This window comes from Nematolebias whitei, chromosome 4 (assembly GCF_014905685.2).
Source record: "Nematolebias whitei isolate Nwh7 chromosome 4, NemWhi1, whole genome shotgun sequence".
NCBI lineage: Eukaryota > Metazoa > Chordata > Actinopteri > Cyprinodontiformes > Rivulidae > Nematolebias > Nematolebias whitei.
This window is the reverse complement of record NC_056501.1, coordinates 12714634-12741983: the sequence shown is the minus strand read 5'-3', so window position 1 is coordinate 12741983 and position 27350 is coordinate 12714634. Positions and strand designations below refer to the sequence as shown.

Sequence of the window (27350 nt, the reverse complement as noted above, 5' to 3'; positions counted from 1 at the left end):
ACGTTATTGGCATTTGCATCACGTGTGGAACATGAGGCGGAATGAAATTGTGTACTCAACGTCCCAGTTACACTCAAAAATAGCAAAAATAAAAAATATAAAAAAGAAACAGTATATAAGGATCTAAAATATATGCTAAACAATAGTAATACAATATAATATGGTGCATTATGCATGTAGCTGTGCTGTTCTTTATTAATAATATTGACTAAAAAATAAAAAAATAAAAGGTAGGTGCATATCATAAGCTGACCCTCGAATTCCCACATTGCAGGAATTTTTTAAAAATAAACAACAATATAATTAAACTTCTGAATTTCAGTCATGGGTTTTGCATATGGTGTACCAACCTCATTTTATCAGTGCACCCCTTCTGTCTCCCAGACAATTTATCTCACAAAATTCAAACACATTTAATACAACTGTCCACAAATTTGGTGGGGAGAGTTTTCTATTTCCTCCCAGCTCCCAGTCCAGCTTTACATTTAGACCATGAAGAGCTGGACCACAGAACAGCTGAGGAAAACAGATACGGCTGCCGCAGGGGGAAATGTTGGAGAAAAAGGATGTTGCTGGCACGGCACGCTTGCTTATGCAAACGATGGATAATCACTGTCGCTCACACTACGTCTCTTCTTTTTTCTCCAGATACCCTCACATGTTAGCTGCTTTGCTCTGAATCTATGAAAAGTGTGCAGGTATTACCAAAATGCACGTTCTGAATATGTGTGAAACATAAAAAAAAAACTGTTATAAATCATTAGGTCTGGTGAAGCTATTAATTGTTCTGAGCGAAACGACTGCTGCCAACGTGTGAACTTGCTGTTTACTGCGGTTCTGCCACAAATAAGTTGGGTGTTATGCTGCTTTTTGTTTCATGAATGTTTTTCTGTTTCATTTTCTTGTTTCATTGTAGAAAAGTCTGGACTGAATCATGTCAGACATCATACTGGAGGAAGTCTTCATTAAACGATCCCAGCAAAAAAAGAAAACTTCACCTTTAAACTACAAGGAGAGATGGTTTATTCTCACCAAGGAAAAGTTAGCGTACTATGATTATGATTCTGAAAAAGGGGTATGTATATACCAGTATGTGACTAGAGAGATTTTCTGAATGTGAACTGTATTTGATTTGTCTGTTATTTTATAAAAGTCTGTTTTGTCCTATGTTGTTCAGAAGAGGAAATGTCAGAAAGGATCAGTTGATCTTGAAAAAGTCAAGTGTGTGGAGACGGTCCAGCCGGATCCCAATGCCCCGCAGGAGCGCAAGTATGCCTTCCAGGTAGACGGTCTTCTCACTGTACTCTCCTAATAAATTTACAGAAACTTATTTATTCACTGGTCATGCTGATGGGAGTTTGCACACAAACTATGTGTCCTTTCAAACTAAATACTTCTGACAGTTTGTGTTGTGAAAGTTGACTCTTAAAGAAGTGAAACTGTCTCAGATGAACAAGGGCTTTCAGTGACAGAGCAGGTGTTAAAAGAGTCTACCCACCAACAAAGTCTGAAGAGCCCATAATGCATTTAGGGCAGTTTATGCATGCTTCGTCTAACTTACTTTGACTACAACAAATTAGCTGATGTCCTAATAACATTTGGATTTTGTCACAGATCGTTTACGATGAAGGGCCGTTGTACATCTTTGCAAAAACTGAAGAAATTCGGGCTCTGTGGCTAAAACGGTTGAATGAATGTAAGTATGCAGTTTTATATAAATAACTTATCTTTATTTGACATGTCAGTCACAATAACTTGTAGGCCTTGGTATCATCTTTACAGAATTGCATGCCAGTGCAAATGCAAATGCTAGTTTAATGTAAATGTTTTGTACATGAGTGTCTGTCTTTGTGCTGTAGTGGTGCGCGTCAACAAAGACCTGATGCAGAAGTATCATCCTTGTTTCTGGGTGGATGGGGTGTGGCTTTGCTGCCAGCAGGAAGTTAAACAAGCTATGGGCTGCAAAGTACTGGATACCAAGATTGGTGAGAATGACATTTCCTTTAATTTAAAAGCTGAAACCCTGAACTTTACAGTAATCAGAGCAAATAAACGTTAGGTTTTAGGCCGAGTCGAAGCGTATCCAGGAAGCCCCTTCCTCCAACCCCAACAGAGGTACACTGAGTCCTTAAGGTTTATTTTAGATCTGTATTCATTGTGAATACATGTGTCTTCAATATATATTCAATAAACTCATATTGTTCCAGGAGAAGGTTAGTCGGCCTTTACCTCCACAGCCTCCTGAGCCTCCTGCGCCTTCGTCAAGCATGACCGTCATCGCTGAGTACGATTACACACCCATGACACCCCAGGACCTGCAGCTGAGAAAGAACGAAGAGTACACCATCCTGGAGAAGTCTGACCCAAACTGGTGGAAAGCCCGAGATGCATATGGGTGAGAAGACCCACACATGAGATCAACACTTGTTACACATAAAAAAATGAATAAATAAAACAAGATCCAACATTTTATTCAGATATTCAGATTATATAATCGGCTTATTTGCATTCCTGAACAACCATCAACATCAGCGAGGAGCCTCACCAGTACGCATACCGCAAGAATTGATCAACAGAGGACGCCATTTCCTCTGTGGTCCACACTGCTCTCACCCACCTGGAGCAGAAGAACTCCTACTTCCATTTGCTCTTTTTGGACTTCACATCTGCCTCCAACACCATGACCCCCCCAAACCCTGATGGACAAACTATTCACACTAGGACTAAGCCCCTTCATTTGCAACTGGGTACTAGACTTCTTCACAAACAGACCTCAGTCTGTGAGGATCCACAACTTCTTCTTATTCACCATAACCCTCAGCACTGGCTCCCCTCAGGGCTGTGTGTTGAGCCCGCTCCTGTTCACTCTGCTCACATATGACTGTGCAGCTACACATCCAGGCTGTCACATTGTAAAGTTTGCAGATGATACAGCGGTGGTGAGATGCATCACAAACAACAACAAGTCCAGCTACAGGCAGGAAGTGGAACACCTGGAGAGCTGGTGCAAAGAGAATAACCTTCACATCAATGTGAAGAAGATGAAGGAGATGGTCATGGACTTCAGAAGGAACAAACACACCTACACCCCCTGAACATAGGAGGATTTGCGGTGAAAGTGGTCTCCAGCTACAAGTACTTGGGTGTGCACCTGAATGACAACATCAGCTGGGGCAACAACACTTCCAGTCTTATCAAGAAAGCTCATCAGAGACTCTACTTCCTCAGGCGGCTGAGGCGAGCTGGTCTGGGAAGCTCAGTCCTAACCTCCTTCTACAGGTGTGCAGTGGAGAGCATCCTGTACTCTGGCATCAACGTGTGGCATGGAGGCTGCACAGCTGCAGAAAGAAAAGCTTTGCAGAGAGTGGTGAAGGCTGCACAGAAGACTGTTGGAGTCAGTCTCCCCACCGTCACAGACATTTACATCTCTAGATGCAGGAAGAGGGCCACCTGCATCATGAAGGACCCCACTCACCCAGCACACACACTTTTTGCCCCACTCCCCTCAGGAAGGAGGTTAAGGAGCATTAAGTGTAGAACCACTAGACTGAGGAGCAGCTTCTACTCTGACGCTGTTATAGACTCATGAATCTCTAACCAGGATAATCACTGTGAAAAACCACTGTGATGCCATTTGATTGTTGATATGTGCTGCTGATTATCCATGCTGCTGATCTCATGCTGCTGATTTATTCATGCTGCTGTTCATTTGTACTCAAGACTCGTTTGTGCTGCTGTCGGCGGAATTGGTTTTTGTACTACTAGTGCTTAGCATTTTTTAATTAACATTTTTCTTAGTTCATATCTTAGATCTTATTACTGTTTTTCTTTTACAATTTATACTTTTGTTGGATGTAACTGGGACCCTGTGTGCACAATTTCGTTCCATCACATGTACCACATGAGATGTGAATGACAATAAAGAAATCTTGACCTTGACATAAAGCCAAGCAAGGAAAGGGACGCTTGAAAAAAAAGTAATTTGTATTTAAAAACAAGTATAATGAATATTAAAACACTATTAAAAACATAAAAGAAAACCACTCAGAATATCAAACTAATTTGCACAATTTGGCAAATGTACTAAACTTTGAAAAGCTAGAACTTTTGTCACAATCTTGTTGGTGTGAAACACATCAATGAGAGCTATTTATATTGGTTGAAGGCCTCAGACTGACGAAGTCTTTCGGATGAAAGACGAAACGTTTCTCCCAAAAAGAAACTGTCCAGATGACGTGATTTATCCTTTTTGTTTTTTGGTGACATTATCGTTGGTGTTTTGTGTCACAGAAAAGAAGGCTACATACCAAGTAATTATGTCGTGGAGGCGGAAAAGGGACTTGAAAAATTTGTGTGAGTACAAACTTTATATTTCTGTTCATAAATATGAGGACTGGTGTTCATATATATATGTCTCATTATTACGACATTCGTTTTGACAGCTGGTACAGTAAGAACATGAACCGCAGCCAAGCAGAGCAGCTGCTGAAGTCTGAGGTAAACTTGCACATTTTCATCCACGCCATGCTCGACGCGCCTTCTCTCCTGAACAAAAAGAGGTGATGGATGTGAAACTCATAGAATATATGCTGTTTGTTCCAGAACAAAGATGGAGGTTTCCTGGTGCGGGATTCAAGCAAAGCTGGGAAATACACCGTGTCTTTGCTCACTAAGGGCGGCGGGTGAGTAACCTAAGAAAAACACTGCTACCATTTATTTCGTTGCTCCACTGCCTCCAGTCATGTGTGAACATATGAAAAGATGGAACTGTGCGTAATGAAAGCGGAAACTGCAGGCCACAGAGGACAAAGATGTAAATTATTCATGCAAAACGAGGATTAATTTGTCTAGAAGTTTTTTTTTCCTCTAAGACTATCTGTAGTTGACAGTGAGGAGATATTAATTGTACACGCAAGCTTGATAACTGGCAGGTTCCTGTGCAGATGACAGCTTGTTGATTTACATCCACACTTCTTCCTCTCTCCACAGGGAAATAACTGGAAGCTGCAGACACTATAACATCTGCACAACCCCACAGGGACAGTTTTACCTGGCAGAGAAGCATCACTTTAACACTATTCCAGAGCTCATCAACTATCACCAGCACAACGCAGCAGGTCAATAATACACGTGGTTGTACAGGATGATGATGCAACATTTTGGGCCAAAATACTATTAAAATAAAAATAAGATCTGGCTGCGTTAACAGGAAAAGAGAAATTACTTAACAGAGGGAACTTTGTGAAAAGTTGTTGAAATAACCTTCCCTCCCTTAAATTAGTGGAAATAAAACTATCATTAATGTCAAATATGTATTTTTTTTTATTTTTAATACTTTAATCCTAAATGAAAAAAATCCTATTTCAGATCGTGTTAAGTCCGGATCTACAAGAAAACTGTTTTTTGCAGCACTGTGTACTTATATTGGTGTGCTATTCATGCACATGGTAAAAAATAATGTTTTAAACCTTTAAAATTTGTAACAAATTGTTATTTTTACTATATTTATTTTTTCTTTTTACTGAAATGAGTTTGCAAACAATAAATAGTGAAAGCTATATAATCAGTTTTAACCACAGACTAGTTTAAAAAGAAGTCTTTGTATCTGAGACCCACCAAATATAATTTGTAGTCTACAGACTTCCCCTTTTTGTACAAATAGTGGTAACACACTGGTTATGTGATTAAAGGTTATATTACCTCATATTCACCAAAAAAAAACAACAAAAAAAAAAACAGTAATTTACAGTCAGTAGCCAATATATTAAATTCAATTCAGTTCAGTTTATTTATATAGTGCCAATTCACAACAAAGTTGTCTCAGGGCACCGAACAGAAACATTCACATACATAGAAAAGCCAATTAGTAAAGTTCTCTATCTAAAGAGGCCAGCAGACACGTTGAATCTTCACTTTGTCGCAGTCTCCCATCCTGAGCAAGCACAAAGGCAACAGTGGAAAGGAAACACTCCCTTTTTAAAATGAAGAAACCTCCAGCAGAACCAGGCTCAGGACAAGCGGCCGTCTGCTTTGACCGGATGGGTTTGAGAGGACATGAAGGAGAGACAAACGAACACAGAACGGCAGGTCCAGATGTAGGTGCAGGTGTACCTGAGGAACAAAAACACATGTCAAGGATAGATTTTTTTTTTTATTCCAAATACAAAACAGGGTGAGCAGAGTAAGTAAAGACAGTAGTATACTGAAGAAATATGGTCAGTTTGTCCTCCAGCAGTCTAAGCCTATAGCAGCATAACTAAGGGATAACTCAGGAAACCCAAGCCAACTAACTATAGGATTTATCAAAAAGGAAATAATTAAGCCTAAACTTAAAACTGGACAATGTGTCAGCCTCACGGACAGAAACTGGAAGTTGGTTCCACAACAGAGGAGCCTGATAACTGAAAGCTCTGCCTCCCATTCTGCTTTTGGAAACTCTAGGAACCACAAGTAAACCTGTAGTCTGAGAGTGAAGTGCTCTGTTAGGAAAATATGGAACAATATACACCCACAATGCTTTGCATTTTAAGTAACAAACTAGACTGAAAAATGTATATTAAGTTTACTGACAAAATTTGCAGTATTAAGCCATAAAACTAGAGTAAGTTTGAACAGAGAACAACTGTGAGTTGTTCTCAGTTGACCCGTCATATGATGACTGTACATTACCACAGACTCAGAAAATCGGTCACCTCAAGCTAAAAACCCAAGATTTACCCTTAAAGCATCATTTGCACAGTCACATGCTGTAAAGGCTAAATACGATACTTGTACTGGAAGAAAAATAGCAGTGTTTAACTGTAAATTTGCAGCATGAAATAACAGTGGAGTGTTTGTAGATTTTAGTTTAAAAATGGAACAATCAATCTGTATCAAACTTTTTCCTGTGGATTCCAAAATGTATTTTGATAAATGCACGCTGCCGAATTTACTCTGCATAAAGAGTTTACCGGCATTTGACCAAAGCCTGCTCAAATATGATTAGTCACTCAGACTACAAATGAGCAGAAACAGGAAGTGTCCTGCAACAGTAGACATGTTCCTTGCCAACACATTGCATGCTCATACAGAAATGATTGTTTTGGAATATTTTCCTGTTTTTAAAGTGGTGGCAAATTTGCAAATTCAAGCAGTTAAGTAACCTAACAAATAGAAACTGATTGACACAACATCAGTAAATGTATATGGGGGCAACTTGCTACAAAAGTCAAGCAAACTTTGACAAAGGTTTACTACAGAAACTCACAGGAAAACCCAACGTTATTTCTGGATCTAGAATTCTGAAGCAGCGTGTCATTTTATGTTTCAAAGATCAACTGCACAGAAAAAGAAGCAGGTCAAAGGTATATGTTCATCTGCTCATTTGTGCTTCTGCATGGCCAGTCTTACTGTTGAGCTGTCATGACTGTGTCTTCCTGTCTCTAGGTATGGTTAGCAGGCTGAAGCACATCGTATCGAATCGACAAAGGCCTCCATCAACAGCAGGGCTCGGCTATGGTAAGTTTGTGTGGATTACTTCTAATTACTGCAATTTAGATTTCTATTTTATTGTACAGATTGCAAATATTCTAACATAATTATTTTATGGTAAGAGTTGGGTTAAAGGGTTGACAAACCAAATTTTTTTTTAGAAAACTGTAAAAGTTGCCCACATTTGCTGTGATACGTTTTCTTCTTTAATCTGTGTTAACCATCTAACCACCATGACATGAGAGCTTTATCAGTCTCATCTCTCAGCAAACCAGCAAACACTGATCTAATTTGACATGCGTGCTACCAACATAAACGTGCTCCTTCGTTCTGCCTCGTTGTCTAGGTGTGTGGGAGATCGACCCCCGCGACCTCACCTTCATCAAGGAGTTGGGCAACGGTCAGTTTGGGGTGGTGAAGTACGGCAAGTGGCAGGGCCAACACGATGTGGCCATCAAGATGATTAGAGAGGGCTCCATGTCAGAAGACGATTTCATAGAAGAAGCTAAAATCATGATGTAAGCGCAACTCAACTCCAGCTTAATAACTCAACTGAATCTGAGCCACACCTTTGAGGAAAAACAGCTACACTTCTTCTTTTACTCAAACCAGGAAGCTTCGCCATGAGAACCTGGTACAGCTGTATGGCGTCTGCACCAAACAAAGACCAATTTACATAGTGACTGAGTTCCTCGCAAATGGCTGCCTGCTGACATACCTGAAAGAGGGCCTGACACAGCATCCAACGACAGTCCAGCTCCTTGAGATGTGTAAAGACGTGGCAGAGGGCATGGCGTATCTCGAGACGAAGCAGTACATCCACAGAGACCTGGTAAAAGACAATGGTCTACTGTATGACAGCGCAACACAAATCCCACTACATTCCTGACTCAAGATAAACTGCATGATAACACTAAAAGTTAATTGGTTACACTTGAACCAAATGTGTTTGTTTTATCTTCAGGCTGCCAGGAACTGTTTAGTAGATGCAAATGGAACTATCAAAGTAACGGACTTTGGCCTATCGAGGTAAAACACTGTAAGGATAGTTTGGTCATTTTTGACGTGATGTTCTATCAGATAGTTTTAAGTAGTAGTACCATATCAGACTGGACATGTCACAAAGCACAATAGGTGGAGAATAGGGTAAACGTCTTTGTCCAGGCTATGTTGTTCTTAGAGACAGTTGGTTTGTAATCCTGAAAAATGGTTGGAAAAGAAGCTGGCCCACGTTTGGTTGACAATTAGCCTAGCTTGGACAAAATGATTTGCCTCTTTTTCCATCCATGCTCTATGGCTTATCTATGGCTTATACTAATGATAACTATATGACAGGACACTTCAAAACTGACCATCCCTTTAATTAAATCTAATACAAAACAAGAAGTGGTGGGAATTATACAAACTGACACTCAAATTCCTTTCCATGACACTTAGATATGTTTTAGATGATGAGTACACAAGTTCAGCAGGCTCAAAGTTCCCAGTTCGCTGGTCACCACCAGAGGTCCTGCTGTACTGCAAGTTCAGCAGCAAGTCAGACATCTGGGCCTACGGTGAGAATCCTTTCTTTCACATTCTGTTTATTTGTTCTTATTAGCTGTAATCCAATCATTTCACTAAGTCTAATCTACAATTGTGATTTCAAAAATTGTGATTTTTTTTTTTACGTTAACTGTTCATTATCAGGAGTTTTAATGTGGGAGGTGTACACTTTGGGTAGACTTCCATATGAACGCCTCAACAACACAGAAATAGTGGATCAGGTGTCCCGGGGCCTGCTTCTCTTCCGTCCCCAGCTGGCCAACGAAAAGGTCTACAGCATCATGAAAAGCTGTTGGTTTGAGGTAAGCACATTTATTATGAGCCTCAGTACATGGTGCAATATAGATACAGTACATTCATTCAACCTTTATTTATACATGTTAGTCTCTTTGAGCCTCTGGGACTCATGAGACCTGGTTTTTTTTTAACAAAGAATGGTGATAACAGTAGACAACAAAGACAATAGACAATCATAAAAGAAATGTTTTTGAAAAACAGTGACATGTTTCCTTTATTTTCAGAAACCAGATGAAAGGCCCACTTTTCAGGACTTGGCACTGAATGTCCAGGATTTGCTTTATGAACTCCAATAGACCTGAGAAAAACCAGAGGAACACTCCGATCCGCAAAGAAACATCTCTCCATGAACTTGGAAAGTTTAAATGTTACTAAAACTATTAACGCAATGAATGTAGAAGTGTAAGCCTTTTCAGGGTTGTTTGTAATGTGAATATTTGTAACGTGAACGTACTTATTCATAAACCTTTATATCGCAGTGACAGAGATGCAGTCCTATAGTGAATAGAGTTTGTATATTTCACAGAAAGAGGCGTAATTAAAACATGTTTTTACGTTTTCTGTGTATGTTATCCTGTCAAATTATTGTGGGTTATTGATACTTGTATTTGTTGTGTTGCACAAAGACAAGCCAAGTGGCTTTGAAATGACTAAAACATAACGTGAAAACTATATAGCTATCAAAATGAAATGCATATCTATAAAACAAAAGCAACTTTTCGAGAGCAGCGATAAGTTTTTAAATGAAGAAAATGATTTTATTTTGTTAAGTTACGTCAAACAAACGTGCTCGGTGATTGGCTAAACAACTTCCTGCTTCCGGTCGTTCATTCAAGCACGTAAAGGTCAGTGAAAAAACCAACAGGCGGTGATATTACAATAACTGTAGTGGTTTCCACGGGTTTTCAGAAGATATGGAAGGCCAGGGAGCAACAGCTGACCCCCAGCTTCAACACTTTATCGAAATCGAGTCTCAGAAACAACGATTTCAGCAGCTGGTGCATCAGATGACTGAGGTTTGCTGGGTAAGATCAGCTTTTTGGCAGCAGTAAAGTCCTACACTACAGTATACACGTGTTCGTAGCTGATGGCTTCTCGCTACATTGTCTAGTACTCACATAGAAGAACAGATGCGTGCAGTCATACGATAATCCAAGTTTCCATAAAACTCAGTTGTTTCTCATTCTGGCACATGGCGTTCCTTACGCAACCTTGGAAACTTGAATGGTTTTACTCATCTGTAAGTTGTCATCTTTAAAAGTGTTTCTGTTATCTCTTCTAATCATTAAATGCTTGTTAAACAGACTTTCAAATCGCATTTCGGACAACAGTTGCTGTTAACGCTGACCTGATAAGAAGCTAGCAGTCAAACACCAGAGGAGCCCAGTGAGATGCCAGAATAAAAATATTTCAATTAACAATTTAGTTTTGCCTTTAGAATGTTTTCTCCCACCAGACAAATAACACATATATTACGCCTTTTTCCAGACGCGGTTTGTTGCGAAATGCCAGGTTTTAAATGCCGCTTTTAAATGTTTATATGCTAAGGTGTTATGTCGAAAAGTGTAACCCTACCATAAAAAGCGCTTCCGTCTCATGCGAACTTCACGTTAACTTCATCGCACTGTTTTGTGTGAAAATCACAAGTAAAATATTATTCACACATTTATTTACAGAAATTTTGCTTTTGATTTATACAGGTATTTATGGAAATATGGTGAGAATTTTGTAGCTGTAACTTTTTCCTGTCCAGAAATGGCAAAAGCCACTCATCTTGCCACCCTTGTGTTTGTATTAAGCACCTTTAGACATATATCATAATTAAATTATTTTAGATGACTGTACGGATACTTAAAACTAGGAGTTAATGTGTCACTTTTGATTCTTACCTAACTAAATACTGTACTTTGTCAATGCTCTCCCCACGGCTGGGGTACATTTTAGGGCACAACATGTAGGCTACTAGCGTTCCGGTTACAGGACGTTGTCAAGTCTAAGAAGATTTTTTTTAAATATGAGATAATTTATTATCAGGGTTGGTCATTAATGCATTACATGCAGTTAGGATTATTGAATTAGAGCACACAAAAATAATCAAATATATTACTTGGAATAAATTAGTCAATATTGCATTTTTTGGGTGGAAATATAACTAAACAGTAGTTGTATTTTTTATCAAATATAATGTTGTTTTTAAAAATGCCCCTTGTTTTAAACTATTCTATAATTGTATTAGACAACCTCGAATGGTTACCAACATTTAAAAACTTTAACAAACATCGACCAAAGTGATGCACTTCGGTGAAAATGAACATTTATGAAGCACTTAGACTTTAAGATATCGTTTTTGTTTTTTGAAAATACCACCTCGCATTTTTTTTAGCTAATCTCCTTTTTTATTTGCACTTGCACGTTTATTTATTTATTTTTACAAGAAATATCTAGGACTCACTCAACGTGTCATGACGTTGACATGTTTTCAAATTCCGTGCAGCCATGTAAATGTTAAATTTTTTTACGTGCTCTAATGAATTTCATTATTTTTGTTTTTTTTATCTGTAATCAGCTTTACTCACATTATAGCTTTATTTATATTTTATTATGCTCTACATATGAAGCCACAAAAATGTCAGATTGTTGTGTAAAAAGATTTGTGATATGTGGTGATAAGAATGGGTGCAATATTTGTAGTAGCTGTGAATACATTTGAGTATATTTATTCAAATTAAAACTCCTTAAGGATAAGAATTGTTTCCAGCAGTGAAGTACTTTACTGGAGATGAGGAATTTGATTTGTCTGACATTTCTGGCTTTTGTGTGTGGAAAAAAAAAAAAATCTAATCCAAAACTGACTAATCTGTTCTGTGTCTCTAGGACAAGTGTATGGATAAACCAGGACCAAAGTTGGATTCCAGGACTGAAACATGTTTTGTAAACTGCGTTGAGCGGTTTATTGACACCAGTCAATTCATCCTTAATAGACTGGAGCAAACCCAGAGGGGCAGAGGTGCATTCTCAGAGTCAATGTTAGAATAAAAACTGTGACCGGAAGGTTGGGGAAAACGCAGACGGCCACGGCTCTGAGAGGAGGCTGTTGATCCCAGTGCTGCCGTCAGTCCAGTACGCTGAAGAGACGTTCAACCAGCTGGAAAAGTGTTACTTTGACTCAAGTGCCTGACATTCAAACCTTGTAGGGTTTTACTAGGTCTCTGCTGGAATATGAGTGTGGTGCGTTTGCTGGCTGTCAAGATCATTAAGTTACAAATTCAAACGCTAAAACTAAGTTTGAACATTTGAGTTTTTGGAAACATGTTTTGGAAGCTTGCCAAATGTTTTAACAGCTACAAGGACTAAAACAATCTTGTTCATTAAAAGACCCTTCGTTGTCCTGACTGGAGAGACGTGCACAAAAGTTAAAGATTCTGGACTGTAAATATGAAATAAACCAAATGCCCAAATAAGCAAAACCGTGCTTTTTGAAAATGTTTTTAAGTACTCTTGTTACAAACACAGAAGTACATTCACATTTGATGTATTACTGCTTGGCACATGTTGGGGTAATTAAAACGTTTTTTGGTGCACATTGGGTATAAATACCGTATTTTTCAGACCATAGGGTGCACTTAAAATCCTTTTTTTTTTTTTTTTTCAAAAATCAACAGTGAGCTTTATGTATTGATTCTGGTTGTACTAACCTCTAACTGATTTTATGTGGTACACGGTGCTCAAAAATCTGTCAAAATGTTTTAGTTTCGCTTAATGCGCCGTATGTGTGAAAACAGACCTGTTCATTGATATTGCGCCTTATAGCCTGAAAAATACAGTACTAAAATAATACAGCAGCTCAGAGCAATCAGGGCAAATTGCTTTAAAATTACCTGCTTTTAGTTCCATTAGTCATCTTTCAAATGGAGATTTCTTTTAAAAAGTGCTAAACGGTTGTAGCTTTCAGTAACAGAAGGCACAATTTGGTTTTTAGAAAATAAATATTGAGCTTAAAAAAATAAACATCCACACAACAGTGCAACTAACGTATCCAGTGACACTAAAACTTTTTCTCACTTTGAATCATAAAAACAAAACGCAGGTGTAACGTACAGTAAGAACCAAACAATAGAGTAGAAGAAAATCCAGAGTAGCGGTGAGATAATTAGTGTGGGTGAACGTTGATCACTCAGTGCACTGTACAAGACGAACTATATTCAGATTTAATAAACTATTTTTATTTTTTTTAAGTTGTGTGACCATTAAAGCTTGAGATTTGAGGGATTGGGGTTCTTCATGGCGCTCTGACTTCGTTCACCTTCTGTATCATCCTTCCAAATCATGGCTTGGAAGAGCCACATAAGGCTGCTGGCCACAAGGCAAACCTTGATGGCCCTTTCTCAGATAAAAAGGGAGGGAATCCCAACTAAATGCAATGTCTTTGAAGGCATGGAGGAAAAAAATCCCTAAAATGATGGTGAGGAACCCGCTAATTGTCCCCACTATTCCATCTGTGCTCATACTTAACCACTCCTTGAACAAGATGGCTGAGCAGGCCATGACGGACGTGGTGAAGAAGACGTAGTAAATGGGCGTGACAATGGAGGTGTTGAATATGTCGAGAGCTTTGTTCAGGTAGCTGATCTGAACGCTGACACAAACCGCCAAGCAGATGACTAAGGACCAGAACAGAGGCTCCTTCAGAACTGCTGTCCCAGCAAACAGCTCCTTAATGCCAATTCCCAGGCCCTTGACACAAGACACAGAGAGGGAGCCAATCACGGAACAGATAAGGATGTAGACCAAGACGTTCTTCTGTCCGAACCTCGGAGCCACAGCAAAGATTAGAACCAGGCTGCTTCCCACCACGCACACAGCAAACACTATAAAACCTAATGGGAACACAACAGCGAGTTAGTACACTCGGAACAGTTTGGCTAATCACACTGCGAAGACGTGGATCCACCTGGGTCCTTCAGCTTCTCAGCCATGGCACTGAGCGAAGCGACCTCTTCTTCCTGCGGCGCGTGGACCACCATAACTGTAGAGCCCAAGATGCAAAGCAGGCAACCGACCTTCCCGTGAACATTCAGCCGCTCGTTCAGAAAGTACGAGGAGAGCACAGCACTACAAAAGAAAAGTGTGTAACTGTTATAAAAAAAATGTGTCCACTAAAATAAAAACAAATACAAAAAGTCTATTAAACACAAAAACAGACTCAAACGTTAGTACCGTGATTAGTTTCCCCGGGTTCCTTTCATTCATAGTGGAAAATTTAATATTAGTTACTTGTTTATGTAGTTTTGGCTAATCGTCGACAGCTACTTTCACCAAAATGCTTATTAACACTTAAAAACCATTACCTGACAAGAACACTCAGAGCTCCGAGGGGGGTAACCAGCGTGGCCGGGGCAAATGCATATGCAGCAAAGTTAGCAGCCTCTCCAACTCCCACTGCAACAGAGCTAATTTTGTGTCAGCTAGCCAGGCTAAAACACTGCAAAACGGATATTTTATTTCAACCCACACATGCAAATGTGCTCGTTCAGGGTATGTGACCATCAGTGATGTGAGTGGGTGCAGCACTTACAAGAACGTCATTGACAAAAATACCAAACCCACAAGAGTTTGTTTTAAACATAAACAAAGAGCGCAGTACTTCTGGGTATTAAACTATGAAAAATAAATAAATAGAAAAACTAAATAACTCACTTGAAATAAGGCCAGCCCACCACAACCATTCTTTCAGGTAAGCATAGCCCCCTTGACCTGTAAGATACACACAACATAGTTAATTTATTTGGTGCATTTATATATATATATATATATATATATATATATATATTTATATTAGGAAGTTGTCTTTTGTACTGGTATATGGGTGATCAGTGTATAAGGAATTTATTATTAATCTTAATACATTAAGTTTTGACAATTTTAGGTTTACATAAACCTTTTTTCATATCTACAGCTACTACACTGTTTTTAATATTAAAATATTTTTAAAATAAAGCAACTACTAACAATCCACTTAAATAGGATACATTTAAAATGAAAACCATTTTATTAACTTGCTGGTCTTCTATTGTAAGATCGTCAAATGTTAATACATTTTAAATCAACAAAACATGTAGAGTCTCGATTTTCTGAGATGTGGGACACGGATGCCTTGTTTTTTTTAAAAAGCACACTGAAAAGTTACTTTTTGTTTTTACACATTTCAGTTAGCACCGGTCGCCATCTTGCACTGAGGTATCTGTAAAAATTAAGTGGTTATAGATGAAAGCATCAAAATTCATCCAGTGGTTTATAACAGATTTTGCCAATAAATAGATGTTACCTCCAACAGTACGTATTGTAAATGACTCTCAGCTTCTATAACACCATATTTTAGCAATATATCTGTAGAACTGATTCAATTATAGGCATTTTTTGTGTTTTCTTAGGTCAGTTGGCCTTGGCGGCAAATTAATTCCAAAGATTATTCCCTGAAGGTTAAAAATACATTAAACATATCCAGTGATAATGAGATGTTTTGCTAACATACACAGTTGAATTCCAGTCATTCTTAGTGCTTAGAATATGTATTGGGAATCAGTCTCAGCTACTACCACACCAAATGTGGCTCAATTTTTGTAAAATTGACAGAAATATAGCCATTTTGAATATTTTAAAAGTTAGATGGTTAGTAAATAACGTTACTTAACTAATATATTCTTTTAATGACTCGTGTTTTGGACATTGCATGAAAAAGTTTCACCTGCTCGCATCGAGCCCTTGCTGGCCAGTCGCAGCAGACCTTTCTTCTTCAGGATGAAACTTGCTCCAATAAAAAGACTGGAGCTCACAGCCAGAGACAGACCGATGTAAAAGTCCAAACGGTTCACTTCCATCTAGAAAAGCAAAGTGGCGTTACATCAGATTAAAGTACATTAACTCGAATCAAAAGCTTTGAGTCACTGAAACCACAGTATCACGATAGGCGAACTGCCCGTTCACCTTTTAAAGCGACTTTTAAGAAGCTTAAAAGAGCAAACATAGGCGTTTTTTTTTACACCAACGTATTTGTTATTAGGTTTGTTACGTTGTTAGTCTCAGTTTAACGTAGGGAATTGTAAAATGTTTACCTCGGTTGTCCAGTTTACCCCATTCGTAGCTGTCAGCTTCAGTAGTGGCAGTGGGCGGGTAAAAGGGGAGCAGCTGATTGGTTGGCTTGGAAAATGGAAGAAACTGATTGGTTGCCTTGGAGAAGGGAAGCAGCTGATTGGTTGTTTGGCAAAAGCGGAGCAGCTGATTGGCTGACTGTCACCCTGCTACTTCCTAGTTAGTGTTTTCAGGAAACCGAGGGCGGAAGTTTTTTTTTTTTTTGGGCGGAAGTCATAAGCATAAACATTAATACGTATTCATGTCTTTGGTTTTAAGAGTGAAATGTCTCGTTATTTTAACTTAAAACATGTACTGCTCTCCTAACAGTTACATTTTTTTTACACGTTTTTATTTTTTATGCGTGAATAATCAATTACACCTCGTGAAACAACGGGGTAATGGACGTCTAATGCGCATAAACAACTTTATAAATGTTGAACAGAAAAAACATTGACAGAAATTATATAAGTATTTGGTCAGTTTTAATATGTCATGAAAATTACCAAAGCAGGACAGAAAAAAATCTGTTCGTTCATTCAGGCAGCTCAGTAACAAAAACAGACTATTTTGAGGTTACTTACTTTAAATGTATGAAATATGTAACTAAGTTTCAGAAGATAGTGCTAAGCAAAATTAAAAAAATGTATATCTAGTCTGACATACAAATAACACTAGTAACTGTATCCATTTTGTATCATTTTTAATAAAGTTTTCTGATAAAAAAAAATACAACCTGAATCCTCGCAATCGAGAAGGGGGTCTCTGCAGACCAAAAGTGGGCGTTTCTGGCGAATAGGCGTTTATGGACAGCGAACACTGATTGGCTAACAATATTTAATAGGCGTTTGTCGGCGGCGAACACTGATTGGCTGTGGGTAACCCTCAAAGTCACGAGTCATTGATGAGGTAACGTTTCTTTGCGATGTTTGACAAAGAAATATGGTTTATTGTACTTATAAAGTATGTTATGTTTTCACTTTTGCATTTTATTGAAGTACGTTTATTGTAGGTCACGATAGTTTCGACCGTTCTCTCGTTGTTGTCGTAACGCACTGAGATAAAGTGAGCCTCCACTCGGCTCCTTTTCAAAATAAAAGCTGAAAATAAAAGTTCTTAATACTTGAAAAATAAATATTTAAAAGCTGTGTATAACTGAAAAATATGAAAAACAAATAAATAAAAGTTGTTATTAGCTGAAAAATAAATAAATAAAAGCTGTTAATTATATCTATGTCTTTCTGCCATGTCAGGGACCACTCTCACTTCAGACTGACTCTAGAAGACCCCAAGATGTTGCCCAACAATGTTGACCAACATCTGATGTTGACTTTCATTACTCAATAATGAGTAATAACTTATTCAATAAAAAGTCTGTAATTTGTCAATAATAGTCAATAATTCATTCAAGAATAGATTATGGGTGTTTGGTATGGCTCAGTGGCTAAAATGGGTTGGATGTTAGAGAAATTACTTAATTTTCAATTACCTGAATGCACAAATTCCTTCATTTATAGTTAAACTTTAGGAAATCAACTTTTTTTTTCTTGTGAAAAAAATATCAAAATTAACTTTAAAATCCAATCCAGGATTAAGTAACAACTAGCAACACCCTAACTGTACTATGTTCTGTGTTTCCAACAGATGCTACGATGACTTCTAAAAATGGATGTCCCAATAAACACAATAAAAAAATTCAATGATGCATCAAATGTTGTCTGAGTATGTTTTAAGGTAATAACAAATGTGAAATCTGGAAAACAAAGAGAATTCCTGAATCTGTCTTGTGTGCTTTGATGTGTACATAAGTTTATTGGAGGTCCTGAAACAACTTTTCTGAGAACACAAAAGATTTTTATTTTACCTTTGGCCAAGATGTCAGTTTGAAATCAGGCTGCTTACTGCAAAACCAAGAGGGTTTTTAATAAAGACGGTCTTCATTTGTATTGTTTTGTCCACTATAAGTTAAATGTAATTTCTAAAATATGGATAAATCTGATCTCATCGTGCAGCATGAGCAACTGGGTATAGGTGTGAGGACCAAAAGTCTGGTTATGTACTGACTCCTAAATGTGCTGGTTTTCTACTGAAACATGGAGTAGGGTTGACCTTTAAAATGTGAGACAGCTGAGGAAGTTAACCAGTAAACAGAATACCTGCTCCAGGTGCAGAAATCTTACAGAAACTGACAATCACTCATCTGCAGTGACTGCAGGTTGAACAAGAAAATGTGAAGTTAAAGGAAACCTCCTTTGTCCCAAGGCCAGTTTAAGTATCATTAATATTTTTCTTTCTTTATGAATCGATTGTAACTTTGTTCACATTTTTCAACAACCAAAATGGAATTTGTTTTTTAATGTTATGGCTAGGTATTAAAAAAAACAACATTTAGCTCTCCCCACTACCCAGTTATGTTGCTCTTATTTTGAAATGTAACCGGAAGTTCTGTTAAGAGAGTCGAAAAAAGAAGTTATGGAGACGCCGCGGTAGTATACTGGAGCGATGTCGAACCGAGACGCCGCTAATGTCGAACCGGTTAACACCATAGACATAATATGCCTGTGGTTAACACAATCTGCCAATAACGCCTTGTTTTTAGACATCATGTGTCTGTGGTTACGGCATTTTATCGTTCAGCCTTTTATTTTCTATCGTTCAGCCTTTTTTTTTCTATCGTCCAATCAGATGTGGCCGTCCAGACACGCCCATTTTTCTATCGTCCAATCAGATCTGGCCGGCCAGAAACGCCCATTTTCCTATCGTCCAATCAGATATGACCGCCCAGATACGCCCACTTTCCTATAGTCCAATCAGATATGAGCGCCCAGATACGCCTTCCGAATTTGCCTGCAGAGACCCCTTTTTGTCGCAATCTGATTGGTTGTTGGTGACCAATGTGTTTCCAGCTTTCTGATTGGATAAATCCATTTCGCTCACATGAACCGGAAGTAATGCTAACATCGAGGGTCAACACATTGGCATTGCATTTTCGTAAAGAGCTGGATAGTTTCCGATTCAGTCAGTTTGACCTTGTTACAGTTTATATTGAGACTGTTACCTTTTTCACATTCGCTGTTGCGTACCTTAAGGCGGCTTTGGAGTAAACCTTTCTCTGTTGGTGTCGCTTACCACCAAACGATGAAGATCCCGTTTTGTTTTATCACCAGAAGAAGTAGGACTTTTTATGGACTTCAGCAAAAACAGTTTTTATCAAACTTTCCAAGACTACAGAACACTGCTTTGAGATGCAGCAGCACCCAGCTTTGCAAAGATGACAAAAGTTTCTACATAACAACTCCCATCTTTTATGTCAATGCTTCTCCTCACCTGGGACACCTGTATTCAGCTGTGATAGCTGACTGTTTGCACAGGTACAAACGTCTTCAGGGTTGTAGCACAAGGTTTGCCACAGGTAAGTTTATCATCCAATAAATATGAACCTATATGTTTGGGTTTTCTTGTCTGTTTCAGTGTGAAATTCAAAGTTTATCTCTTTTTTTTTTTCAAATCTACTATATTTTATTTCCCATTAATGCTGCTCTGAACTAAACAAATATCAATGTTAAAAAAACAAAGTATCTACAACCTCACATTGTGTATAATGCAGTAAAACCGAATGCACAGAGTTTGTTCACAGTGGAACATTGTAAACATCAAATGTTAAAACTAATATACAGTATTGTACCTTTTTTAAACCAAGTAATGTTGAATTTTATGGCAGCAATACAACTAAAAAATGTTGGAACCAAGTTATGTTTACCACCGCGAAACATCTTTCTTCGTTTAACATCAGCCTGGACCTTATTTTGAGTTTTTGAGGTGGCATGTTGTCCCATTTACAGTGCCTTGCGAAAGTATTCGGTCCCCTTGAACTTTTCAACCTTTTGCTACATTTCAGGCTTCAAACATAAAGATATGATTATTATTATTATTATTTTTTTGTGAATAATCAACAACAAGTGGGACACAATCGTGAAGTAGAATGAAATTTATTGGATGTGTCAAACTTTTTTAACAAATAAAAAACTGAAAAGTGAGGCGTGCAATATTATTCGGCCCCCTTGCGTTAATACTTTGCAGCGCCGTCTTTTGCTGCAGTTCCAGCTGCAAGTCTCTTGGGGTTTGTCTCCATCAGTTTTGAACATGGAGACACTGAAATTTTTTCCCATTCTTCTTTGCAAAACAGCTCGAGCTCAGTGAGGTTGGATGGAGAGCGTTTGTGAACAACAGTCTTCAGCTCTTTCCACAGATTCTCGATTGGATTCAGGTCTGGACTTTGACTTGGCCATTCCAACACCTGGATATGTTTATTTGTGAACCATTCCATTGTAGATTTGGCTTTATGTTTTGGATCATTGTCTTGTTGGAAGATAAATCTCCGTCTCAGGTCTCTTGCAGACTCAAACAGGTTTTCTTCCAGAATGGTCCTGTATTTGGTACCATCCATCCTCCCATCAATTATGACCATCTTCCCTGTCCCTGCTGATGAAAAGCAGGCCCAAACCATGATGCTGCCACCAACATGTTTGACAGTGGGAATGGTGTGTTCAGGGTGATGAGCTGTGTTGCTTTTACTCCAAACATATAATTTTGCATTGTGGCCAAACAGTTTTGATTTTGGTTTCATGTGACCAGAGCACCTTCTTCCACATGTTTGGTGTGTCTCCCAGGTGCTTGTGGGAAACTTTAAACAACACTTTTTATGGATATCTTTGAGAAATGGCTTTCTTCTTGCCACTCTTCCATAAAGGCCAGGTTTGTGCAGTGTACGACTGATTGTTGTCCTATGGACAGACTCTCCCACCTCAGCTGTAGATCTCTGCAGTTCATCCAGAGTGATCATGGGCCTCTTGGCTGCATCTCTGATCAGTCTTCTACTTGTTCAAGATGAAAGTTCAGAGGGACGGCCGGGTCTTGGTAAATTTGCAGTGGTCTGATACTCCTTCCATTTCAATATGATTGCTTGCACAGTGCTCCTTGGGATGTTTAAAGCTTGGGAAATCTTTTTGTATCCAAATCTGGCTTTAAGCTTCTCCACAACAATATCTCGGACCTGCCTGGTGTGTTCCTTGGTCTTCATGATGCTCTCTGCGCTCTGAACAGAACCCTGAGACTATCACAGAGCAGGTGCATTTATACAGAGACTTGATTACACACAGGTGGATTCTATTTATCATCATCAGTCATTTGGGACAACATTGGATCGTTCATAGATCCTCTCTGAACTTCTGGAGTGAGTTTGCTGCACTGAAAGTAAAGGGGCCGAATAATATTGCACGCCCCACTTTTCAGTTTTTTATTTGTTAAAAAAGTTTGACACATCCAATAAATTTCATTCCACTTCATGATTGTGTCCCACTTGTTGATTCTTCACACAAAAATAAAATTTTATATCTTTATGTTTGAAGCCTGAAATGTGGCAAAAGGTTGAAAAGTTCAAGGGAGCCGAATACTTTCGCAAGGCACTGTAGCACGTTCCAACATCTGGATTAAAGTTGTAGGATTTTTGACTTTTTTTTATTACAATAAAACTGACATTGTGCAATATTTTACATTTTTCACCTAGTAGATTTTTTAGTTAATTTACTTTGCAAACTTATTATTTAATCTTTTTAAATTCCAGGAACAGATGAACACGGTTTAAAAATCCAGCAAGCAGCTGAGGCTGCAGGAAAAGATCCGCTGGCGTTCTGCACTGAGATCTCAGAGCGGTTCAAACATCTCTTCAGCAGCTGCAACTTATCCTTTACGGACTACATTAGAACCACAGAGCAGAGACATCGCCAGGCCGTGGAGCATTTCTGGTCAGTGCTCTGGAACAAAGGACTCATCTACAAGGGGGTTTACGAAGGCTGGTACTCCACCCAGGATGAAAGCTTCCTTGTGCCGTCACAGGTTGGCGAAGCTCTGGACTCAACAGGGAAAGAGATCAAAGTGTCACTGGAGAGTGGACACAAGGTAATTGAGGATATTCTATCATATTCATTTTGTACAGAAATGTAGGTTTACCTGTCACTAGGGGTAATACACCTATCATAACATTTTTGACCATATCCTTGAGTTATCCTATGTCCCTTTAAATCAACACCGTAACGCTGCTCTGAAAGGTTTATTGTAGTGGAGCTTTAGCAGATACTTTCTGCCCTGTGGTTAAGTTGCTTCCTTAAGTACCAATCAAATTAGTATCTGGATTGTTTCTGTACTCTTGTATTTTTTTAATTCATTACATTTTTCAGGACACACTGCTACACTACTGCATTTTTAAGAGAAGCATGTTTAAGGTGGAAATAGTCAACAATTTGAGCACCACTGTAAAAACAAAAAAAAGTACAGTATTTTCTGCCGTACACGTCGCTCCTCCCTATAAGTAGCATCAGTCCAAATATGTCTAAAAAAGTGGAAAAATCCATAAATATGTTGCTTCGTCTTATAAGTCGCATCTATTAAGCGTCATTAATAGCTGGTGAAGATTCTCAGTCATCCAGGACATGGTAAATTAAAAAAAGTTCAAGACAAAAACAATAAAGTATTAAGTATAATAAATAAAATCCAGTTATTTTTGTCTTGAACTTTTTTGAATTTGTCATTATAGCCACATTTACCTATTACATGATACAACAGCATGCCTTACTTCTGCTACTACTCTTCTGCCATCTAGTGGCTAAAAATGGTACTGTTCAAATTTTTTTCAGTCAAATGAATGAAAACGTACGACGGAGCTTTAGGGCCACGCTAAAAAATAAAAATAAAATTACATTGCCACGCTAAGAAAAAACTAATTAAAATCTATAAAATTACGACAATAAAGTCGTACGAGCCTTTTTTTTTTTTTTACTCGTTAATTTTTTTTCCCCCCCAAGAGTCGGATCCATGACGCGACTTGTCAGTCAATCCAGTAGGCGTGTCAGCAAATGACCAATCCGAAACTAAATGCTCCTTACCTGCAGACAGCTGGAACGTAACACCGTACTGTAAACAGGTTCATAGTCCTGATATTAATAATCTGATGCTGATGTGCGAACAGATTATACAGTTTCTCTCACTGAATGCCGTTTTCAAACAAAAGCAAAAACGAGTCATGACGTAATGACGTCACATATATGCATCCCAGAAGCAGCATACAAAAACACAACAGCAGGTGGCAGTATTGGAACACGTTTTGAGTAAGAGCGTCAATAACAATAAAGTTTAACAAACATTCATTTTACCACAGTTAAATGCGTAAATTCTGCTTCGTGTCAGAGTTCGGATAATATTACGACTCATTTAGTTTTGAACTGGTCATTTGTTGACACGGGATTGATTGATGGGTCGTGTCATGGAGCCGACTCGTGAAAAAAAAATTAACGACAGTTAAAAAAAAAAAAATCTTGTACGACTTTATTCTCGTAATTTTATGGCTTTTAATTATTTTTATTTTTTTTTATCGTGGCCCTAAAGTTTCATCGTGATCAATTTTTTTTTCAGTCAGAATGAATGAAGAGTCATATTTCAGCCAAAAATTGGTTTATAAATGTGGGGAAAAAAATCCATAAATAGGTCGCTTCAGCCTGTAATGCAAAAAAAATCACGACTTATAGGCTGAAAAATACGGTAGCTACATTTTTGAAAATGGTAGCTGTTTAATACAAAGTAACACTGCTGTGTAAAAATAAGAAGTTGTAGTTCTTGGTGGGTTGGGTTTGAGCTGTTTTGGTCCATTAACTGGTTTTTCTAATCTCAAATTAATTGCAGGTGGAGTGGATGAAGGAGGAAAACTACATGTTCCGACTGTCTGCGTTTCAGTCTCAGCTGATCGACTGGTTACAAGAAAATCCTGGAGTTATACAGCCCAAGCGCTTCCACCAGGCTGTGCTGCTGTGGCTGCAGGAAGATCTTCCAGACCTCTCGGTGTCCCGTCAGAGAAATCGCCTGCAGTGGGGCATCCCAGTCCCAGGAGACGCTGAACAAACCATCTATGTGTGGCTGGATGCCCTTGTGAATTATCTCACAGTCGTTGGCTATCCAGATAAACACGACCAATGGTGGCACAAGGCTCATCATGTTATCGGAAAGGACATTTTGAAATTCCACTCCATCTACTGGCCTGCTTTCCTTCTAGGAGCAGGACTCCCGTTGCCACAGGCCATATATGTGCACTCACACTGGACAGTGGGAGGAAAGAAGATGTCTAAAAGTCTGGGTAATGTGGTCGATCCACTGGAACACTCGCAGAAATTTACAAATGATGGTATGAGGTACTTTCTGCTGCGTCAAGGAGTCCCAGACTCGGACTGCGATTACACACAGGACAAAGTTATGAAGCTGCTCAATGCAGAGCTGGCTGACACTTTAGGTGGTTTACTGAACCGCTGCACAGCTCCAGCTCTGAACCCAGCTCAGGTTTACCCCCCTTTCTGTCCTCAGTCCTTCTGCAGTGAACAAGGAGGCAGAGCTGTGACTGATGACTATCACATGTTGGCCGCGGTAAAACATCTGCCCGCTGTGGTTGAGCTGCACTACCAGAGCATGCACGTATATAAAGCACTGGAGGCGATCAGTGCCTGCGCGAGACAGACCAATGGGTTCGTTCAGCGCCACACACCTTGGAAGCTGGATAGGGGGGACAGTAAAGACCAGCGCTGGCTAGACACCATCATCCACGTGTCTCTTGAATGTCTGAGAATATATGGGACTCTCCTCCAGCCAGTGGTGCCAGAGATTTCTAACAAACTGCTCAACAGACTCGGGGTGCAACCAGATGAGAGGAACTGGGAAGCTTTGAACTTTCTTCCAAAGTATCAAGGCAGGGACTGCCCTTTTGAAGGGAGACCACTCGGACCCGACTCTGGAGTGCTTTTTAGCCGCTTGGAAACTCAAAGTGACGATAAACAAAAGCCAAAAAACCCCAAGAACTCTGCAAATCTGAAATAACTTTTTATCCGTCATTTCCCCCCGACTCTTTGACCCTAAATAGTCATGTCAATTGGAAATGTTCCAAAAAGGAAAATATTCCGTTTCATCAAAATATTTCAGTGCAGTAGGATGTAGATCCTAGTTTTAATTTGTCATATCTTCTCTAATCTACAACGGTATCAGCTCTTGCTTCAATTGCTCATCAGTCTCAGCACAAGTCTAATGAGTTGCATGAAAATTTCTGTGAAACTGTCCATTTAAATACGTACCTGTACAAAATTAGATGTTATATTGGAAAAAAAAATCTGCCAAAATGCTCTTTGGTTAATTGGGTTTCCGTAAATAGTCACTTCAGGTCTTGTTTTATTTTCATTTGGTTGAGTCAAGCTCAGATTCTTTTGACGGTAATAAATATTGCCATCCTAATCGATCAAAAATTAAAGGTCTTAATCTTTTGTTATTACAAACTCATGACCGTGCATCTCCCAGAGCTGAAGACGAGCTTTACTGCTTTCATTCACAGGCAGTCAATGCAAGACATAAAAACTCAAATGATTTCTTTTTTTAATGACAAATACACAAAACTGAGAAAAAAATGTACAAATTGAAGGAAAAAAAAAAAAAAGAAGCATTCTCATAATTTGTCGTAGTTTTTTTGTTTTAAACATTTTCCAAGATTAACAACTACATGTTTACTTCAAATCAGGTCCTCTCTCCTACCAATCCAAAATTACACATCTGAAGTCTTAGTATTTTTTTAAATTAATTATGGTCAAAGTTTGATTAATTATGATCACGGTTTGGTGGTCCTTTATGTCTTCCACCTTCAACATGATCTACAGATGGTGGCCGTCCCACATGACTATAAACAAACACAATCAATAATAAGGTGCAGCGCCCTGTCCTGGCTGTGAATCTGAAAAAGAAAGAAAGGATTGTTTAAAAAGTTTGGCCCTTGAAAACGATGACAATTTATTCTAAATGAAAGGAACTGGGTTCTGACTTACTTGAAAGTTGTTGTTGCAGCTGCCTGACCAGAGCTGCAGTTTGTTGCTGCTGCTGAGTCTGCTGCATTCCCTGTCGGGGAAACTGAAAACAAAGATGTGCACAGTATTACACACTACTCAGTGGTGCTGATCTATTCATGACGCACAGCAGAGACGTTTAAGATTCATTCCCAAAATTTTATGTTATGACTAGGGGATGCACGATATTATCGGCATGGTATCAGTATCGGCCATTATTAGCGATAAAGTTAAATATCGGCCATTCCATCAAAATAACTCACCGATATAAAAGGCGCTGTTTTTGTATGACTGAGTGTTGTCATTGTTTTAGAGAGTAAATACCATGAATAAATTTGACATAAAACATTAATTCAATCTTTATTTACACAGATAAATCACATTGAGCCTCGAAGACTAATTTACAAGTGAGACCTGTTTAGACAGATAAAAGTAGTGAAAGTGACACGTATAGGGTTTGAAGGCAAAAAAAATCCTATCAAACTCTCACTTCCTGGCCGAGGAGAGATGGCTGATATTGGGGAAAAAAAAAAAAAAAAAAACGCACATAGAGACGCAGACATTCTGCAGGGGAAGGGAGACGACATCATAATCCAAGTTGAAGTGTTACATCATTTTCAGCCCCCCTTTTGGCATCTGCATTTGGTATCAGGCCAAATTGACAAATAATTTAGTATTTTAATTCCACAGCAGAGAAAGCTATGTAGTCTCTGAAAGTAGGTGTAGGGGGAAAAAATATCGGTATTGGTATCGTTTATCAGCCAAATAAGTTTTAACATATTGGCATATCAGATATCAGCCAAAAAAACTATATTGTGCATCCCTAGTTATGACCATTTGAAACAAAACACAAAAGATCTAAAATATATTTGAAGCAATCAACACAAGTGAAAAAACTACAGTTAAAAAAAAAATAAAAAAATCTGTAATTGTATTCAGGGTTGTAATCCAGGCTGTTGAAAACTTCAGTACATCTACCAAAGACCACCT

General features: G+C 38.6%; 5 protein-coding genes across 5 annotated transcripts in view; 3 read left to right on the top strand and 2 right to left on the bottom strand.

Moving 5' to 3' along the window:
• Nucleotides 1–934: 934 nt before the first annotated feature.
• btk (Bruton agammaglobulinemia tyrosine kinase) lies at nt 935–9615 on the top strand. The gene is made up of 17 exons (XM_037675705.1): nt 935–1075; nt 1178–1282; nt 1615–1696; nt 1860–1985; nt 2060–2115; nt 2208–2395; nt 4291–4353; nt 4443–4497; nt 4603–4682; nt 4990–5117; nt 7426–7497; nt 7817–7988; nt 8083–8302; nt 8435–8499; nt 8908–9026; nt 9160–9317; nt 9537–9615. Exons 1-17 carry the CDS (start codon nt 935–937, stop codon nt 9606–9608), a joined length of 1902 nt encoding a protein of 633 aa, XP_037531633.1. The 3' UTR covers nt 9609–9615.
• Nucleotides 9616–10133: 518 nt separating this feature from the next.
• Nucleotides 10134–12762, top strand: timm8a (translocase of inner mitochondrial membrane 8 homolog A (yeast)). The gene is made up of 2 exons (XM_037675704.1): nt 10134–10337; nt 12187–12762. Exons 1-2 carry the CDS (start codon nt 10227–10229, stop codon nt 12346–12348), a joined length of 273 nt encoding a protein of 90 aa, XP_037531632.1. The 5' UTR covers nt 10134–10226; the 3' UTR covers nt 12349–12762.
• An 861-nt stretch (nt 12763–13623) lies between these two features.
• Nucleotides 13624–16465, bottom strand: zgc:101583 (uncharacterized protein LOC494104 homolog). The gene is made up of 6 exons (XM_037675509.1): nt 16425–16465; nt 16058–16190; nt 15010–15066; nt 14661–14751; nt 14264–14424; nt 13624–14189 (listed from the first exon to the last, which is right to left on the bottom strand). The coding sequence occupies exons 2-6, from the start codon at nt 16188–16190 to the stop codon at nt 13624–13626; spliced, it is 1008 nt and encodes a 335-aa protein (XP_037531437.1). The 5' UTR covers nt 16425–16465.
• A 2953-nt stretch (nt 16466–19418) lies between these two features.
• mars2 (methionyl-tRNA synthetase 2, mitochondrial) lies at nt 19419–25390 on the top strand. Its single transcript, XM_037675703.1, has 3 exons — nt 19419–19852; nt 22064–22398; nt 24175–25390. The coding sequence occupies exons 1-3, from the start codon at nt 19579–19581 to the stop codon at nt 25351–25353; spliced, it is 1788 nt and encodes a 595-aa protein (XP_037531631.1). The 5' UTR covers nt 19419–19578; the 3' UTR covers nt 25354–25390.
• Nucleotides 25391–25984: 594 nt separating this feature from the next.
• The window catches only part of med12 (mediator complex subunit 12), a gene marked incomplete at its 5' end in the record, with an annotated part of 32467 nt that continues 31101 nt past the window's right edge, over nt 25985–27350 (bottom strand). The window contains 2 exon segments of the mRNA XM_037675201.1: nt 25985–26251; nt 26343–26424. Of these exon segments, the coding sequence (XP_037531129.1) occupies nt 26214–26251; nt 26343–26424 (120 nt within the window).